Consider the following 19,656-nt stretch of genomic DNA (forward strand, 5'->3'; position numbering starts at 1 on the left):
CATTTCTATTCTAGAGAGAGCTTTTATAGGCTTTATAGGATATATAGACAGGTAGACAAACAAGGCTTTGTACCTGCTTTGTTGCTGCGGTGCTATGGTGGTGGAAAAACTTCCTCCTGATGCCCCCTGGAAATCAGCAAAGGGCTGGTCTTTTAATCCGCCTTTTGGAGCCTCCTGGAATTCCTGGAAGTCATCGTCATCAGCTTTGGTGGCCTGGGTCAACAATGATTAATATAAAACATTAACTTCTCTTCTTCATTATAGCCTCTTTAATTTGGTAGCGTCTTGTTTTCACTCTGTTGTAACAAGGACATTTCCTGGTGCCAGATTAAAATGTTTTATTTTAATTTATTTTATCACTACTGTACCCTTATGCAATGCAAAAAAATAAAACAATGAAAAAGTTTGTACTAAAGCCAAATTTACCATTGTTGGCGGAAAGCTGGCGATGAAGTTTGTGCTTGTGGGGTGCTGAGCTATGACTGCAGGTGTCATGACCATAACAGGGGTTGTTGATGACGGCATGGACATGGAGACAGTAGGCTGGCTCATCATGGGCTGTGAGTGAGGCGGGATAACTGGGGCCATGGTCATAGCCAAGGCTGGCAGGTTGGGCAGGGGTGGAGAGGGGAACTGACTGAGGATTTCTACATTCATTGCTGGGAGGCCACTCTGGAGAAATAAGAAAAAAAAACAGTCCATGTTTCATATTTTTCCATATTTAAGAGCACAAAACAGACCTACAGCATTTCAAATTTGCACAAGAACTAGTTGGAAACCAACTAACAAAATTGTTAACACATTTGAGTGACAGTGACTGACTTTAATTTAGAAACAAAACACGAGTTGCCTTCAAATAAAAAGCGAAATAACAGCAAAGTAAAAGAGAAAAGAAGTCACACATTGTTTGGACTTTGAATTTAACAACTGTTTCACATGGTTCAGAGGGCCAGAGAGGTACAAGGATGTCTGTGGTTCTTGTAATAGCCTGGGTTTACAATGATAATAAGCCTCTCATCAACCCTGACCTACGTGAGCCATATATTTGGGTCTTCATAAATCATAAGCCTTGGACTTATTGACGTAGGTTTGATCCTTTCTTTCTTTCTTTATTTTCTGTTCTGTTCTGTCTACAGTGTTTACCTGTGCCACCCCAATGAGTGAAAGTACAGTGTACAGTTCCTCTTTTGTGAGCATGCCCGGGGTTGTGCGGTTGGCTGAGGCCCAGATTTGCCCCAGTGCTTCCCTTGGAAGCCCTGATGACATCAATATGGGGTAGAGCTTTGCTGTGTCGATCCCTGTTTGAGTCATGGTGATCTCAAACACTTTCTTGAACATTTCTACAAAAAAGATGATCACAGGACAAAATCACAACAGATATTTGGGTTAACTATTAATTTTTCAATTACAAATTGTGTTGAATGAATACCTATGTCGAGCAATTATTGTGGCTTATTATGAACTTTAGATTCTTAATAAAATGCAAAACAAAGTCAGTTCTAAAAGAATATTGGCCAAATGAATAACTAAGTTTGAAACATAATAATCATAAACACAGAGGATAAATCTTTGAAGTCTAAGCCGAGCGTCTTCAATAGATACCTTAATGAAGAGACCATTTTATGAAAATGTTTACCTGGGACAAGGCTGTCATTGTAGACCCACGCAGGGAGCATAGGCTGGATGTGCTCTTGTTGTGGGTACCCACCAACACCTGCTGTCACACGGCAGAAAAATACATTTAAATATACAGTGTTAATTACTACGTATACCACACAAATCTTGGTATACAATGTACCAAGCATCTTTGTAGCTACCGTACAGTAAGAACATATATTGTTTCAAATAGAGTCATACACCTGATACCAAACCTGTGCTGTTTAGCTTTAGCATCTTACCATGCACCAGAAATTATTCATGCAAGGGAATGTGTGAATGGCAAAAGATCACATGACATAAGTTATAATATCCCAGAACCCAGAAAACAGCCCATTCCTACACTAGGCTGATGCAAAAAGCTTGGTGGAAAAACAGAAAACATTAACGTTAAGTTACATAAATTGCACCAACAACTTGCATTAGAAGCAACATTATGATATTCACAACGTGTGCCCTAGCACCTTAGCTCCAAACGACTGAAGCCAACTGCCAGTGAAGATACTTGGGGAAAATAATATAGTTAAAAGGTTCGTGAAATTCACTCTGCTCAAAACAAGACACTATATAACTGTAAAAAACACCTCCAAAGACAGCTATGAACAGAGATCGCTTTTATTATATATATATATATATATATATGTGTGTATATATATATATTTATATGTATATATATATATATATATATATATGTGTGTATATATATATATTTATATGTATATATATATATATATATATATGTGTGTATATATATATATTTATATGTATATATATATATATATATATATATGTGTGTATATATATATATTTATATGTATATATATATATATATATATATACATATAAATATATATATATACACACATATATATATATATATATATATATATGTGTGTATATATATATATTTATATGTATATATATATATATATATATATATACATATAAATATATATATATACACACATATATATATATATATATATATACATATAAATATATATATATACACACATATATATATATATATATATATACATATAAATATATATATATACACACATATATATATATATATATATATACATATAAATATATATATATACACACATATATATATATATATATATATATACATATAAATATATATATATACACACATATATATATATATATATATATATATACATATAAATATATATATATACACACATATATATATATATATATATATATACATATAAATATATATATATACACACATATATATACATATATACATATATATAATTTTAAGTTTTTGTGTACTTGTAACTGGTACTGTTATCTTATTTGCCAATTAACTACAATACTTTCTGATACACAGTCTTTAATCAAAACAGTTTCATACACAAAAGAGAGTGTATGACAAGAAAGCACCTTACACAAAATCCTTATGCTGGATTAATTTTTGATATCAAGCTTTTGGTGGCAAAATGAGGCTGCACCAAAAAAGGTAATTAAAGCAGGAAGAAAAAAAGCAGAAAGAAGAGAGTGCAATAAGGTCACCAGAGAAAACATCTCACAGAAATGCCACAAAATAAAGATGTCAGTGAAATTATGGCCACAGAGATTGGAGTGATTATAGTGATGAAAATGGGGTACATTATGTTGTTAGGATTGGAATCAGAATGAGTCCCACCAGTAAAGGAAAAGTTATTGATTAGTGTTGTAGCATGGCATTGGAGAGAGAAGCAGCAGCAGTGAAAATCGGCTACATATGGTGAACTTTATTTTTTAAAAACATACTTCATACTGCATGTGTCACCATAAAACTGCACAATTTTGAGGCTATCGGAGAAAAGCAAAACAAAGTGCTTATTTTATACCTTCCAGTCTGCTTTTATTGTGAACAGGGTTTCATATCCATGTTTCCAAGGTTTTACCAGTAACCACAACCGGCTACAGATTGAGAGTTGTAGGCTCACATAATACAATATTAATCCATTAAGAGTTATAGCTAAAATGTTTCCTATCTGTGCTTCAGCCACCTATTACTGCTAAAAATGGTCAAAATACTGTACATTCGGAACTCAAATGAATAAGAACACAGTTATGTGCAATAGTTATGGACTGCCCAAAGAGCTGTTTAAAACAACCAAAAGACCAAAAATGTCAAAGATTTAAAATAAAAAAAAAAAATGGTAGCACATTAACATGAGAAACCATTTTAAAAAATTTAAAAAGTTCTGATAGCCTAACATAGCAAAATATAAGTGACCTGTCTTGACTGTAACAGGTGACCAAACCTATCTGTAGCTTTCCTTGGCACATGTCCAAAGCATCTGAATATTCTGTCCATTCATGATGATATAAAAATGATATATCATTTTAACTACATCAGCTTCACTCTTCCACCTCGGTCACTATGAGCACATGTATTCTGTAATTCCCCCACCTGTTCCCTGGTCTCACCACGAATTACAATGTCAACCACCAACACCCTGGGCTCTGAAATCTCCTGTCTAAAATAGCTAAAATGAAGGTACGGAGAACCATATTATATGCATTTTTAACGGAATTGTATCAGTCAAGAAATGACTGCTAACATGGATATGAAACACATGTCTTTACTCAAAGCTGTTTAAAATCAAAATGTGGTTGTGGGGATATAGCCAAAATCTAATAAGTAGGCACTTCTCTCACCACTTTCACTACTGGTTTGGAGGGAGGATGAGGTGTCAACAGCTGACAGGTGCTCAGTGGGTGCAGAAACTGGGACCACCGGTGTTTTTTCTGGGATGAAGAGTGAACTCAAGTCTTCATTGGCTGCTTTCCAGTTCCTGGCTTTAGTGCTGGTTTGAAACTGAGTAGAAACTTTTGTTTGTGGCCCCATTTCTTCCAAACTCTGCCTGGGTTTAAAGCTAACCTGCGCCGTCATACCAGCTGTAAAGTCACACGAGGACAAAAGCTTCTCTTCCAGGGATGGGCCTAGATGTGTGAATGAGGAACACATTTCTTTAAAATCCAAGTGAAATTTTAGTTAAGAGTAATTAAGAGTAATTATTTGTATCTGTATTCTTCCTTTGTGATGCAATTTAGCCGCAACTGGAGAGTACTATAATTTTTATCAATTGCTGTCAATAGTGTAAGGGTAATATAAAGGTAAGGACAAAACCGACTTTCAACTTGTGCTTCTCCATTTTTATGTGTAGACAGAGGTTAAGGTGATTATATTGTTATTTTCCTATCAATCGATGATAAGCCCTCCCGAGGAATTAATAAAGTTCTCTCTAAAGATCTCTCTATCTATCTAACCTAAGACAAGCAGAGAGCCACTGCTGCCACTGTCATTTCATTGGAGGACCACATAGTATGTGATGTTAAATACAAATCAGAAAACAAATGTAGATTTTTTTTCAAATATATATACTGTATAATACTACAGCGCTATTAGAAACCTCTTTATCACATTTAAACAACCGAATAAAGGCCAGAAAAAGATGTGGGGAGTTTACGGCTCCTGACCGTAAGTGTCTTCACTAGAAATACGCAAATGCTTGTGGGTTTTATCCCTGTGCTTGTGTGTATTAGTATATGCCAATATCCATGGATGGATCACACAGGATGGACATTGGTAATAGTTCTGGGTAAGAGTGTAAGTAAAGTGGGTTTAATGTATATATGTCAAATCTCACAGGTTACTGATGTCTGTCTACATGTAGGTAAATAAAATAAAACAAACAAAAACCTTCAAAGTTAATTGTTTGTTGATTAAATGAATGTTGAAGAACAGGAATAAGAAGAAAGTTGTTAACAAAACAAAAGAAGAATTACCTTGAAATGTAGATGAAGAGCTTGAGTTGACAGCACAATGTTGGGAGGCATTTGTAATGGACACAGAGGTGGGGAGGGACTGAGGAAGGGAATGTGAGGAGGGAAATAAAGCTTTGAATTCCCCTTGAGAGGAATGCTGGAAGTCGGAGGAAGGGATATTATTTACAGGACCCTGAACAAAGTCACTGAACTCATCATCGTCCTGTACGGAACCATGGGATGATGGATGGACATGTGTCTGAGAAGAGAGGCCAAAAGTGTTGGTGGTTGAGGAGGAGGAGGAGGAAGGCAAAGGAATTGAGGCTGAGGCATCTACGGGCCCCTGAAAGTCACTAAATTCATCATTATCCCCAAATAAAGCTGCAGGGTGGGAGTGAGTGGTGACAGACGAATGTGATGGTGATGACTCTGCAAAATGAAGAAATAATGATAATGGCACAAGACAGGTCAAACACTGGAATGGTGAAAGAGTTTACGGTTATTTATGACACCTTGAGGTATATTTCATTTNCCTTGAGGTATATTTCATTTTTACCTACATTTTTGTGCTACAAAAACATTACCTGATTTGCATGGGGGAAAAAAATCTTCTGAGAAAAGAAGTTACCAGTATAGAACAGAAATTTGGCAAAAAGCAACTCCAACAATTTTTATACCGTTAAGAAAATCAGTAACTTTTTTGACTGCTGCTTAACCAGTGTAAAACAGGCACTGAAACATTTTTGTTTGAACAATGTTTGGTTTTGGACACAGACTCATCCTTAAGGATGTGTCTGTTGTAGACTTAATATGTTGGTATTAAATATCGATTATAATAGAAAGTTGTGACATTCTTGCTGTGATGGAAAACCTCACCACTGACTCACGACCAGGCATCCGATTTTTAGTTCTAGGTTACGTCACTACGATGGAAACACGGGTAGTTGAACCAAAAACAATTTAGTTTCTTGAAAAACGTTTCTATTATGATTTGGTGCTAAAAAACCCCACAAAGACCTATATTCAAAGGTCTCATTAAAAATCTGATTGTGAAGGTGCAAATAGGATAAAAACAACTAATTTAATCTTCACATTGAAAATTTCATAGACAAAGTATCAGAAAGGTTCCACTCCAAAGCAGTCCTTAAAATGAGCTTCCTAAATATAATTTTTCAAAAAGAACAGAAAAGGTGATGGGAAAAAATATTTAAAACTCAAAATAGTTTTGGTATTAGATACCTGTTTTTTTGGTCTGTGATGATGGAGTTGGGTGCATCTTTGCATCTCTGCTAAAGCCGTCAAGGTTGCCTTTGATGGCTTCCAAGGCATCATCTCGGCTCTTCTCCCCAGTCTAAGTCAAAAGCAGAAGTGTCAATAGTCAGTGCAGCAGAAATGATGACAAGAATACAGTTTGAGAAGAAGTCACCTTGGGTTTGACGCTGCTGAGAAGCCTCAACTTCTGCTTCTGTTCCTCAAACTGTCGTCTTCTTCTGTCTTCCTCCAGCATCTTTTGCTGCTGTTCCAGACGCTTTCTGAAAATGTACAATGAGTGCAGACCAGATTTTGGAATAAAATGTATCCTGGTAAAATTACTTGAAATACACTTTAGTTATGGTTGGCGACTCACACGAGTTATGTAGTAATGCAGTAATGCATATAACATTTAACATTTTCATACCCACAAATTTGTTTTTTTAGCAAGACATAATAATAATATTTTTTATAAATTTTTTACTGATTTCTTGAACAAATTACTACAATACAAAATGATTTTGTCACTTTTTGGGTGTAGCCTCTAAATAGCCTGTATATATAACTGTCATACTGTCAAAAAAGTGTTATCAGACATAGAATAACAAACAAACAAACTGAATTAATGGTATTAATGTTAAACGTTCTTACTGGTGCTCCTCCACCATTTGTTTCTGCATGTCTGCTGTGTACTGCTGAGGTCCCGCAGGCCTCATACCCATAAACTGTGGCTGACCCAAGAACTGCATTCCAGGTGTCTGCATCCCAATTGCCATTCCGCCCTGTTCATATAAAACCATAAAAAGTTTTTTTTTTTAAAGGTTAAAAGTTTCAACAGTTTTTGCCAAGTCACTTAGTCATACTGACAGAAAATCATTTGAGAATGAAATGATGTACAAATATGTTTGTTGACTTGACCAATTAAGAGAACATCAGCCTAAGAATTTAGCAGAGAGCCATAAAATGACCACAAACTGTCACAGTGTTGATGAACGATGTCCTGCAACAAGCCATAGGACCTGGCAGTAGTTATTTATATTATTCAAAGAAAACTGAAAAAAGGAATTAATTATTCAGCTATTAATGCATCCCTGTTTGTAAAGCTTACCTGCATGGGCATTGCTCCTGGAGCCATCTGTCCACCAAAGTTCATTCCCATCATGCCCTGAATGTTAGGTTGCATGACCTGGACCATTGGAAAACCCTGCTGCTGTTGCTGTTGTTGCTGCTGCTGCTGCAGGGACACCATACCTGCAAATTACAAAAAAATGCACATCCAGGTTAATGACGCCTCACTAAAAATTGTTTATCAAATTAAAGAAATATATATAAATATCTGGTGCATAACATGTGTAAGTGAGGCCATTTGTAAATATTTGCACTATAATAAAGTAAGTATTACTATGTCACCACTTAGCTATAATTGCTTTATTTGATCAAATAATAATAGTAATAATAATAATTGAGTCCCTTATTTGTCCCACAATGTGAAAAATTCACAGTGTTAGTCTTCACAACCGAGACAGGCACCATTAGGGATATGTGGTTTCTCTGGGAATTGAACCCAGTAAATTTAATGATATGACACCAAAGCTGTAACCATTTCACTAATGCTCTGCCCTTCACCCTGTTTTTCAACAAAGCACTACAATATCTACATCTCACCTTAAGATTGGTGATAAATTAGTTTATTCATTAGTCATATTATTTTGATATATTCCTTTTTTGGTCAGCTTACCTTGAGGTGTCCCCAGGCCTCCTCCAACAGGATACATAAAACTGCAAAAAAAAAAAGAGAGAAATGTACACATGAAAATGACATGCGATCAAACTGCTTCAACCCTTCAATTGGAGAGATGTTACCAGAGCTATCTCAAATTTGGTTCCTGTCAATTTGAAAAATTAAACAAGAAAGTGTAAAATATTCATAAGGGCCTGGAAGCTTGGCGTGTCTGCTTTCATTTAAAATAAACACCATATCCCAGTAATTTATTAAGTGTTATGTAATCATACAGTGTGACATCACAAATGTGATTACATTTCAATTCAAATACAAAAGTAGTGTAGACCAGGAGTTCCAAACATCCAGGGCACAGAACATAAGTAATATTATGAATATTTTGTATATGATATCAATACAATGATATCAATGATTATCAATAAGAAATACGTTTTATTTAGAAAAAAAAAATCAGATCTCCCACTACATTACTTCAAATACTCAGTGTGCCAGAATATGTTATGACTGAGCAACCTGATACTCCGTCCCCACATTTCAATCCAACCAGCTGCACAGCTGTCAGCCAGTGTTGTGTGTTCTGGCATTGTTACAATATTGTCCATCTTATGATTAACAAAGTAACACAGTGGACTAATCATAAGGAACATAGGTGACACTACTCTACCAAGTGATGCCAGACAGAGAACACCGGTGTCAGCTCTACCTACTGTATGTGTGTGAGTAACTGTTTAGGATAACGAACAACTAAAAATCTTGCTACAGTTGGTAGATTTGTTTTCAGTAAAGTGAGGCCAACAGTTCAGCATTTCTCCATTCAATACAGCTCATGTCAACACTTTTTACTACTGCCCTCTCAAATACAATTAGTCCATATTGAGGTTTTTGGTTTCTGACATTAGATCAGTTTCACCTGGCTCATTAGGACATTTGTACCAAGAACATGATCAATTATTCAAGCAGCTCCACTTCAGTGAAGCAAAAGAAAGAAATCACAAGTAATACTTATATAAATATATCATTTATATTATATCATTTTTAAATGCCATAACAACTAACTGTAGAATAAAATACTTGACAAATCAATAAGTAAATGAAAATAATAGACTAGATAGATTTGAGTATCATTTTGCAATTTAGACTAGGGGAGCTAAATAAGATATTGGCATGTTGTATTGCAATAGTAGTATTTAGTCAGTAGTATTTAGTCAGTATTTAAAGACTCAGATTAGGTATAATTGGTGACAATTACGTATATTCCATATTTTTACCTACTTTTAAAAAAATTAGCAATTATATGTTTTGATGTGCTGTGGCACTGTGCAATTTGCAATGTAATTAGGACAACGTATTATTTTATGTAGATGGTTAATAATAAACAATCACATTATACATTAAATACTACCAATCTATGTGTTACAGCTGCAAATACTGTTGCCAAATCGTCAATTTTGTTGATAACAAATATTTTCTACTTCGATTTCAACTCGTTTGGCTTTGTACATGTTACAAAATGAGCACTGGGATGATAAATGCTTTTGTAAAGAAAAAGAGTAGGGGCCTTAAAGGGAATATTTACGATGATGTTCTTCCAAAATTTTGTTAACAAAGGCTCTTGTCCAATAATTGGGGCAAAGAGGTCCATTCCTTATTTGACAGCGAGAGAGAGGCGGAGGCTGTTAGCGGTAGCTAGCGCTAGCCATGACACCTGACACATCTCAACACACCAAAATTAACGAAAACAAAACGACGTCTCGCGTTCAATACACATGTTGAGGATGAGTGGTCTACATACGCTGCCATTCTACTAACACGTTCAATTTATCGAGTCGTGTTTAATAATTCTTAAAGGAATAAAATACCTGCTGCCTCCTCCGGATCCCGGCCGCAGCGCCATCTTGATACAGTAATCGTTAAAACCCTCAGACGTCATCAGTGACGACGTATGATGCGGTTAAGAGCCCTGAGTTTGGTCTGTCAGGTAAAATTACTTTATCGTTATCATTTTCTAAATTTAGAAGAGATGTAAACAGTGAAATGAAACTTAAATGTTTTGCTTTTCCTATCGTGGGTTTCAACGTCATTGAGTACATCGACTAAGGCCATTAGACAGTTCATTTAATATGTAACAAACGTTTCCAAGCCTCGAAAGAAATAACCAAAGTGATTTTATTAAGATTTCCAGTCCCAGACAGCTGAATAATTTGGGAAGGTTCGACGTGTAAATGACCTCCACCTCCCCACGTAGATACCTAAGATGGTTAGTCTCTCTGAAATCAAAGAATTTGGAAATAGTTCAGAACACTGAAAACCAGTTGAAGCTAAGCTTTAATTGACTTAAAGAGCTGAACTATTTTTATTCACAGATATTATGAATCTAGCATTTTGTAGGGAATTTTCTTTGTGTGTCTGAGTGTAGACGATATAATTTTCTATGTATACTCTAAATTAAAATGTTTAATCCGTTCTGATAACAATGAACTGTAATGATCTATTATTGAGATTCATTAAATGGCTTCAATGGAGCAACACTATAATTTCTTTTCAAATTACAGGGGCTAGACAATGACTGGATAAATGTGGCAAAACATCACTTATATGGAAGCAACAGTGATGCAGTGTGTGGTGGAAGCTGAGCTTCACCACAACAGTTGGACAAACTAATGCCTTAACATCTTGACAGAATGATCCTGTCAAAGTTTTACAGAGAAATCAGCATATTAAAAAAACCTCTTTACTCTAGTACACCTCAATCTCCATTTAACCATTTAGACCTTCAAATCTATGAAGTGAAACAAGAGTATATTAAAAATTATAAACTTGCCATTGTTCTGTGACTATTTGTCTTTTTACAGTTCAGCTCAAATATCCATAGTAGTGAGGACAATAAGGCTGAGTAGATTTTCAATATGAGTCTGCGCAGCTACCTGCAGTCTGACGCAGGTTACTGGTATTATGGAGATGTTTCTGTTTTTGTGCTGACAAGGCATCATCAAACAGACCAGCTGCGGGAGCGTAGCGCCCTTGCTGTAAACCTGCCTGATGTAGGAGATACATCTTTGTAAAGATAACTCACCTGCAAATTTAAACAAATAGTTATTTATGAAAGTAATAATTTATTTTAAAAAACATTTTTTTAATTTACATTTTAATTTGGGTAATGGGGTAAAAGTAGATGGAGCTCTACCTAATGTAGTGTATTACTATTTGTAAAGTTTCCCATTTAATTTTGATTAAAAATGTGATATTTTTCTAAATATAAACCTATTTACATAAAAACGTCACAAAGCTCGTGTCCATTGCGTGTGCGCGCGTGCGCAATTATGGCTTTACCGCCCGCGCCAACCCATCATTACCGACGGGAGTAGCTTGTGGATTAATCAAACTACCTTTAGCAGGTCACGTGTTGAAATGTCTAAACCGTAAGGCGGGTTTTAGTGGCTGACTGTTTTCTTCAGTTCTGGTTCAACGAAGGTAATAAAACCATTCTTAAACAACTTTATTTTACCAACTGAATTTACTAAAAGTTTATTTATGCTCATGGTTGTGTTACCACGGATTGATTCGTTAAACAGTGTTGTCTGAGGATATTTGTATCTCAATTTTTTTAGTTTTACATCTAAATTTTACATCCGGTATGTGAAAGGACAAGTCAAGTAAAGTCTTTTTGAAGACCTGTAATGATTTTGTTGACTATAGAATCTGAATATTATCATGATGCTACAAATATAACCCATGTTTTTATATTTAATTTTTGAAAGATGCCGCCAAAGAAAAGGGCCAGAGTGATGAAAAGAACAGCAAAGTCAGGTATGTAAATTCAGTCGTAACGGTTTCATATAAAGTGCGGTACAATGACATGGTTGAATTGAGAATGGTTTTTGCTTGTACTGGCCAAAAATATGGACAAAATGTTATATATTTTAATGATATTTATTTAATTTACAAAGAGAATCACATCCACAACAGTTTGATAGTGACACATAGATCAGATTTGTTCTCCCTTCAATGAACAAACCACCACATTAAATTATTTGACTGTCTTTAAAGATGATAAAATATAATGTTATTATTTTTAACAAAATGTACCATGAAAAAATGATTATAAAAATAAATCCAACAGGTGACAGTAGTGAAACAGCGCCATCTAAAAGTAAGAGAAAAGCTGCACCTACTGTTGAGACTGGAGAAACTGTGGCTGCTCCTCTTCCTCCCTGCCACTGGTTGATGAAGTCTGAGCCTGAAAGTCGCTTCGAGAATGGGATCGATGTGAAGGTACAGCACAGATGGCAGCAGGCTGGTGTTGGTTTGTTTTGGTGGCCTGTGACAGTGGAGTTACACTCAGGAGCAGTTAGCACACACACACATTACCAGTGACATCCTTTAATGTACAATATGTGGTTCTATAGATGACCTTTATCACGCCTGCCTTACTCACAGAATGTCTGGGGTTCGAGCCCCAGTGGGACCACATACCTAATCCTTCTCATTACCTCTCATTGGATTACTACGATTGGCTGCAAAAAATGAATTCAGACATGGATTGAATAAAAAAAGTACTACTTGCTATTGTTGCCCCCTAAAGGCCATTTATAAGATTACAGACAAGTATTTACACCTAATGTTTTGAATTAAACAATCGTTTGAGTGGCCAGTGATGATTTTTAAATCTGGTTACTCCTGGTTCAATTCTGCAGTTTGGAATCGAGGATCTAAAGAAGATGCCTGATCAGACCAGCTGCTGGGACGGAGTCCGCAACTATCAGGTAAAACCTGAAAATCACAGAAGTAAGAGCTGAACACAGAACTGCATCGTTGGTCAGGAAAAGAATAAATGTAGTTCTGCCACCTGCAGGCACGTAACTTCATGAGGCAGATGAAAGAAGGTCAGCAAGCTTTCTTTTACCACAGTAACTGCAAGGAACCAGGGATCGCAGGCCTCATGAAAGTGAGCTTTTTACCTGCAGCTTTATTTTATTTTTCTGTCTGAACCCATGGATGATATCTCACCTTATGTCCTCTTTTAGATTGTGAAAGAAGCTTATGTCGACCACACTCAGTTTGACAAAAAAGATGTTCATTATGACGGGACCAGCAAAACAGACAACCCCAAGTGGTCCATGGTAAAGTCACCATGGATATATGTATATACATAATTTATCCTTGTATAAGTTCTGTTGTTTTTTTACTATGGCAAAAGTACATACAGTATGTGATTCATTCATTTAGCTGAATGCTAATAAAGTCCACATCACATGACTCTTTAGTCACTCAGAACTTTACTTATGTGCCAGGTGGACGTTCAGTACTTAAGAATGTTGAAGCGTTTTCTTCCACTGACTGAGCTGAAAAAGTACCACCTACAACATCGTTCCAGTGGAGGCCCCCTGAAGAACATGGCACTTTTCACAAGAGCTCGGCTGTCGGTGCAACCTCTCACTACTGGTACTGTATGGAAAAAGCCTTTCTAAATAAATTCAGTCATAAAGTCGCACCCTAACCTTTTTTTTGTTTTTTGTTCCTGCAGATGAGTTTGATTTTATCCTGAGTCTGGAGGACGAGGAGCCGCTGTGAAAATCTTGATGTGAAGACTAATCTGGTTAATTTTATCTTAGATGTTAGAAAATAAAGCACATGTGTGTAACTCGGTCAACTCAGTTTTTTTACTTTGAAGGCAAAGTATCTTCATCTGGTCCTTTGGAACTAGAGTACCTGGGGAAAAAAACTAGACTCACTGGGAGAACTTGAAGACACCTAACGACTGTTTGAAATAAAAATGGAATTAAATATGAAAAGAATTACACCAACAATTAATTTCAAAACATCTTTCTCAAAATTAACCTATAATTTTTCTGTTAGCACAAAGCCAACACTGAACATTGCCCAAAATAAAGCCGTTAGAATTGTAATATTTTAACACAATGGTTAATAAAGTTAAAATTAGGTTTCAAAACGTTTCAAACGAAAGTTTCAAATAAAAGTTGCACTGAATGTTTTTATTTAATTTGGCATCAATTTATTTGACCTTAGGAACAGAAAGTAATTATAGACAGCTTTATTGCAACTTTGGGTTAAAGACTTACATTACAGTGTGTTAGGGTCAGGAAGCTTTCATTTGCTTGATACACGTAGGCACATTTCAAGTCTGTATAGAGAACCAAATTTCCAACAAGGTGTCTGAGAAGTGTGATGTTAATGTTGATAACCAATCATGTGTGAAACAAGTCACTTCTTGTTGACGTTCCAGTCCAGTCTGTAGCGAACCATAGCCATCCAGTTGCAAAACAATATTCTATTCTAATGCCTAATGTAGATACACCAGTAAGGATGGCTCGATCCGATACTCAGGATCGGTATTGGTCCGATAAAAAGTTGCATCGAGCCATCCCTATATGGAACTCAATTTAGTTTCATGGACAGTCTAGGTGCTAATAAATGTTTCGAAAAGTTTCCCTGTGATCAGTCTATAAGGTAATATCAAGGACGGGTGAGCTGTTCATTAACGTAAAGAATTAATCAATGCCTTAGACTGAAATGTTCTGTGGGTGATCTGAAACTAGAGAAGAAAATCCATGTTACTCGTCTTATTTTAGTTTTGTTCATTCTACAGTAACACACAGTGGGAAGGAGCCTCATTTACTCATAAAGATTCACCACTGAAATGATTCCACAACCAGGGAAATCACTTTTGCAACTACATGGTTACGTCCATTGCTTTTAAGCCCATGTGTAACGGAATATACAACTGGTCTAAGTTTACACACACGACAAATTGTTCCCCTTGCATAAGTGAACATTAGATGTGGTCTCACCACTGAAAGACTGTGGTAAAGTGAATGAAAATGAACAGACTTTATGTGGAACTGAATATTTCATGTACTCAAGGTGGAATAGCATAAGGAGAGTCATCTGGTCTTACTTATATACAAAGTGTGAGCTAATACTTGTAACAATACAATGATTCCAGTTTTTCATACAAACAAACTAACTAAAGACGAATGTGCTAATTGATTAAGCAGTGCAAAGTGACCTCAGACTTCTTTACTTTACGACAGTGAGGAATTGTGCGAATTAACATGGAATGTAAGAAAACAAGAAATAGATTTTTTTTTAGGTTATTAATTAGGTTAAGGGAATTAAAGATTAGAGACACGGCTGTAGCTTTTGTAACTAAAAAATATACAACATAACATTGACCATATGCTTATGTTTAAAACCAGACAAGGCTATGAAGCAGCAGAAGTCACTGAACAACTGAAAGTCTTCCACTGTTTGATGAAGTGATTAGGTTCTATATATAAGTCTGTGTCAATTCTCTGTCTTTAATAACACTGATCTTAGCATTCCCTGTTCCCCGTCTTTCCTGACCTATGATGTCGAATTATATTTGCATGTGGAGAAAAAGGAAGAACAAAAGCAGAGGTTGGAGGAGTTCGTGGTGGGGATAAATACAACCCCATCTACTACTACATGTGACTGCACTGTTGATGGTGCCTAGAACCAGTGGTTTGATGTTTCCCAACAGTGGTGGTCTTCCCAACATTGAGATAACAGTGATCATTTTTAAGCCTCCAATCTCTTTTTTTTTCTCCACTCTTTCTGTCTACATGCCATAAAGTAAGGGCCCTCATCGTCTACAGAGGACGGAGAAGTAGTGACAGAGGCTCAAACAGAAAAGCATTTCAGTTTTCACTCTGCATCCAAAGACTGGAACCAGATGTGTTTGTCAATGTCACTACATGGTCTATGATCAAGACCAGCAGTAGCCAGTGAGTGGCTAATGCTAATGGGTTTATTTGTCAAAAACACCTTGTTGTTCTCCCTTCTTATCCCTCTTTTACCGGCTGCTTGCTTACTTGTTGTTGTTTATGTGTACCTTCATCGCTCTAATGCAGATTCAATCAGTCTCAGACTGTGACTCCGAAGGCAGTGGTGGCAACTCTAACCGCTCTCCTCCTTTGCAGCTTTTTCCAGTGCGCTCTCGGAGGCAGCAGATCCTTCAAACCGCTGTGAAGCGATGGCAGCCTGGTGAGACATGCTCTTTCTCACCACGTCACCTTTCCTCCACAGTGTGATTTCCTACAGGAGGTAAAAATGAAGACATTGGTCAATATCATACATATATATATATATATATATAAATATATATATATACACGTAAGTAAGTAAGCAACAAAAGATGCAAAGCTATATATGTTTTTTACAAAAAAATGCACATGTAAATGCAAAACAAGAATATTTCAAATAAAAATATCCCCCAGATAACATTATGATAAACCAAATATTGGGCCAATACATTTTATCTACTTCATAAACCAGTATACCAGTATAGTATATATTGATTATCGCAATCGTTACTGTGGGCAGAACATTGTATTTGAATCTCAAAACACCATCTTGATGTCTTACCTGCTGTTTGAAGTAGCGTCTTTCCTCCTCATCAATTAGCACCAGGTTTAAGTAATATCGCACTGAGAATTTCTTGTTGATGTCTCTCATTGTGGGAGTCAAATCATAGCCAGCCAGAAACAAGCGGATGGGAATGGATTCTCCTGAAAATGTGATGTAAAGTAAGCTTTGTATTTATGTAAGGAACTGTATAATACACTATATGAAACGTAAGAACAGGTGTCTCAAACTCGTGGCCCACGAGCTGGAAGTGTCCCACAAACCACTCACATGCAGCCCACAACTAGATGTCAGTATATTGTGTGTATGACCCAACTGTAAGTTTTGGCCCTTCAATGAGATGGCCTTTAAAATGGTAATCCACACTGTTTGTAAGAACATATGTCTAGTCTTTGTTATATGAAAATTAGAAAACAATTTTAAGAAAAATAAACATTGCAATGTTATTTGATGTAAAGACATTATTGTGAACGAGGGTTGTTACCTCTGACCGGAGCACCATCCATGATCTCGTACTTGGCGATTGTGTCGTTTTCATGGTAGACACTTGGCCCAGTGCCTGTTGTCTCCCGTTTGATTATGTCAATCTCCATGTGTTTAATCTTAATCCTCACCAGGAGGAAATATATTTTTCCAACTATTACATCTTTCAGATGGTATCTGTAAAACAATTTAAAAAAAACAAAGAAATTATAAAGATTAAATACAAAGAGGTTTAAAATAACATTAAATTTCTAGAGCAGTATTTGTGATATCAGAAAAGGTTTCTACAAAAATGGAGGACAAAAATGTCAGAATAAAATATATATCGTACATACATTAGGTCCTATCCTAATTTTATTTTGAAGAAGAATCACATTTATTGTCATTATTCTTTCTAGAGGCTCTAAATACAATGTAAGTTCCACTTAAAGAAATATACAAATAATATAAATTATCTGTGGTTAGCTATTAACCTAAGAAGGTTGTTTTATATAAAGTTCAAGTTGGGGGTCCTCTTATATAATTTATTATAAATTATAACTTATGGTTCCTGTAAGGAACAGGTTTTAATGCATATTAAGAGTTCACCTGTAATTTTGTGATTAATTGGAAGAAAAAAAGACAATATTGAGCCCTACACAATGTATTAACATTATTTTGCCGTGTTGGTACTTCAGTATATATTCGAAATAATAAAAAAATAGTTATTATTATGATAACACATAAATTACAATAACACTTACTTGGATTTGTTGTACTCGAACTCAATGTGGAGACAATCCTCTATTCCGACCTCCATTTTAATGGATGAGTTAAGTTCAGGGTAAGTACTCAACGTATGAACAACTATGTCCAACTCTTTAGTGATGTCATTTAACCTTCTGATCACTGTGGCACGAAGAAAATATCTGCAAAACACATAAACATAGACTGATGACAGCAGTGTTGCAATACAATATTTTACTCTAAAAACACAAATCAAATGTGAATGAGTTAGTTTATGGTTGTCCCAATGTCACGTTAAAGAATGACTTCGTTTCTCGGCCTGTAAAAAAAAAAGAGTAAATAATCAATCTTACCTTAACTTGACATTTTGACCTGTGTAAGACTCGTACGGTTTTTCAACATGAGTGAACTCAAAGTCGAAGGTTTGTGACTGAGTCATTTCACCAGGTCGTGCAAGATCTTTCACCAGAGAAACAAACTCATGGTGGTTTCCTTTGTCGTAATAGAGCTCTAAGAACAAAAGAAGAGGATGTTACTGACTCAAGTAGAAAAAGATTTAACCTTGTATCGCATGACATCCATTCTTAATATAATTCATATAGAAATATTAACAAGGGATTGACATAACAACTGAGTAGCTGTGACATTGTCATATTTAAATTGCTTTACATTTTTGCATATCTTATCAGTTTAGTCAACTGTTGCCATGTCTGACCTTGACATTATGGTCATCCATGAAACCCATATTTGGTTTAAGGCAGTAAAACGTCTGTTTTGGAGGTGGTCAACATGATGTGGACCGCATGCGTACGTCCTTTTCTTACGTCTCATCTATGGTATAAACTTAGTATTCGCTGAGAAAGTTATATCATTGTTTTACCAGGTTGCTTTTCATACCTATCTGTCCAACAAATTCGATCTTGATGCCCTGGTGCTCCAGCCTCTTGCCGGGATTCTTGAGTGTCACGTTTACTTTCCCACTGACAGTTTCTCCGTCGTAAAAAAGGAAGTACTTGTCTTTCTTCCCATCTTCGGTCTTATGTTCGGCTTTTTTCCTTGTCTCGGCATCGTTCAGCACCACATCAATTTCTGCGCTCTGCCCAAAACTAAAGAAACTCATCGTGACGTCACGTGGCTTATCGTTTTCTTCTGTTTTTCTGCTTGTGGCTAAATAGCACACTGCTAACGAAGCCTTCTAACGATTTAAATTCGAGATCAGACAGAACATACAGCTATCATGCAAAGGCCCAAACATGTAGATGACTTATTAACAGAATACACGAAAAGGCGTCACTGAATAATAAAAAATCCTGATGATAAAACACTTAATGGTCCCTACATTTCCGAACTCAAGTTCAGCGATATAGCTAATTCGCAGAAGCGCTCGTAACCTCCATTAGCAAATTAACGTTTTTCTTGGTTTCCTTAACTCGACGTCACTGGCAGAGACATCCTTTTTAAAACTCAAAGTGTCAAAAAACACGACATGTTAAGTAACTTCCCTCTATACCCACAATAAGAAAAAATCGCAATGTTGTCAAACAATCAGGAAGTGCGCTCTCTGCTGATAAAACTACTTCCGGGTGGGTGCTTTCAAA

General features: G+C 35.9%; 3 protein-coding genes across 12 annotated transcripts in view; 1 reads left to right on the plus strand and 2 right to left on the minus strand.

Annotated features, from left to right (window-relative positions):
• synrg (synergin, gamma) overlaps nucleotides 1-10,406 on the minus strand; it is a 27,214-nt gene extending 16,808 nt beyond the window's left edge. For 3 of the 8 annotated variants that reach the window (XM_025055289.1, XM_017032046.2, XM_025055290.1), the window contains exons 1-12: nucleotides 10,303-10,406; nucleotides 8,441-8,481; nucleotides 7,811-7,953; nucleotides 7,354-7,484; nucleotides 6,878-6,983; nucleotides 6,691-6,802; nucleotides 5,473-5,880; nucleotides 4,342-4,626; nucleotides 1,637-1,717; nucleotides 1,144-1,340; nucleotides 427-672; nucleotides 74-213 (exon numbers count right to left, since the gene is read on the minus strand). In XM_025055289.1, coding sequence (XP_024911057.1) covers nucleotides 74-213; nucleotides 427-672; nucleotides 1,144-1,340; nucleotides 1,637-1,717; nucleotides 4,342-4,626; nucleotides 5,473-5,880; nucleotides 6,691-6,802; nucleotides 6,878-6,983; nucleotides 7,354-7,484; nucleotides 7,811-7,953; nucleotides 8,441-8,481; nucleotides 10,303-10,373 — 1,961 coding nt within the window. In that variant the 5' untranslated portion in view covers nucleotides 10,374-10,406. The remainder of the gene's footprint in view (nucleotides 1-73; nucleotides 214-426; nucleotides 673-1,143; nucleotides 1,341-1,636; nucleotides 1,718-4,341; nucleotides 4,627-5,472; nucleotides 5,881-6,690; nucleotides 6,803-6,877; nucleotides 6,984-7,353; nucleotides 7,485-7,810; nucleotides 7,954-8,440; nucleotides 8,482-10,302) is intronic. The other 5 variants (XM_017032047.2, XM_025055291.1, XM_025055293.1 and 2 more) reach the window with 4 other exon arrangements.
• Nucleotides 10,348-14,089, plus strand: thyn1 (thymocyte nuclear protein 1). 3 transcript variants are annotated; one of them, XM_008309490.3, is made up of 8 exons: nucleotides 10,348-10,421; nucleotides 12,202-12,250; nucleotides 12,564-12,715; nucleotides 13,138-13,206; nucleotides 13,296-13,388; nucleotides 13,468-13,563; nucleotides 13,735-13,885; nucleotides 13,968-14,089. In XM_008309490.3, exons 1-8 carry the CDS (start codon nucleotides 10,386-10,388, stop codon nucleotides 14,012-14,014), a joined length of 693 nt encoding a protein of 230 aa, XP_008307712.1. In that variant the 5' UTR covers nucleotides 10,348-10,385; the 3' UTR covers nucleotides 14,015-14,089. The 3 variants fall into 3 exon arrangements, with proteins under 3 accessions (XP_008307712.1, XP_008307713.1, XP_024911063.1); XM_008309491.3 differs by lacking the exon at nucleotides 10,348-10,421 and adding an exon at nucleotides 11,804-11,914; XM_025055295.1 differs by lacking the exon at nucleotides 10,348-10,421 and adding an exon at nucleotides 11,991-12,075.
• A 328-nt stretch (nucleotides 14,090-14,417) lies between these two features.
• Nucleotides 14,418-19,633, minus strand: LOC103378319 (vacuolar protein sorting-associated protein 26B-like). The gene is made up of 6 exons (XM_008309492.2): nucleotides 18,956-19,633; nucleotides 18,412-18,568; nucleotides 18,076-18,240; nucleotides 17,334-17,509; nucleotides 16,850-16,992; nucleotides 14,418-16,519 (listed from the first exon to the last, which is right to left on the minus strand). Exons 1-6 carry the CDS (start codon nucleotides 19,176-19,178, stop codon nucleotides 16,382-16,384), a joined length of 1,002 nt encoding a protein of 333 aa, XP_008307714.1. The 5' UTR covers nucleotides 19,179-19,633; the 3' UTR covers nucleotides 14,418-16,381.
• Nucleotides 19,634-19,656: the final 23 nt, after the last annotated feature.

This window comes from Cynoglossus semilaevis, chromosome 4, assembly GCF_000523025.1.
Source record: "Cynoglossus semilaevis isolate Cse_v1.0 chromosome 4, Cse_v1.0, whole genome shotgun sequence".
NCBI lineage: Eukaryota > Metazoa > Chordata > Actinopteri > Pleuronectiformes > Cynoglossidae > Cynoglossus > Cynoglossus semilaevis.

Excerpts from the sequence above, each read along its gene's own strand:
- thyn1 (XM_008309490.3), top strand. The coding sequence starts at position 10,386 with ATGATGCGGTTAAGAGCCCTGAGTTTGGTCTGTCAG. Across the intron at positions 12,716-13,137 it reads AGAATGGGATCGATGTGAAG|TTTGGAATCGAGGATCTAAA; the intron begins GTACAGCACAGA and ends TCAATTCTGCAG. Across the intron at positions 13,207-13,295 it reads ACGGAGTCCGCAACTATCAG|GCACGTAACTTCATGAGGCA; the intron begins GTAAAACCTGAA and ends TGCCACCTGCAG.
- LOC103378319 (XM_008309492.2), bottom strand. The coding sequence starts at position 19,178 with ATGAGTTTCTTTAGTTTTGGGCAGAGCGCAGAAATTGATGTGGTGCTG. Across the intron at positions 18,569-18,955 it reads CGAATTTGTTGGACAGATAG|AGCTCTATTACGACAAAGGA; the intron begins GTATGAAAAGCA and ends TTTTGTTCTTAG. Across the intron at positions 16,520-16,849 it reads GACGCTACTTCAAACAGCAG|GAAATCACACTGTGGAGGAA; the intron begins GTAAGACATCAA and ends TACCTCCTGTAG.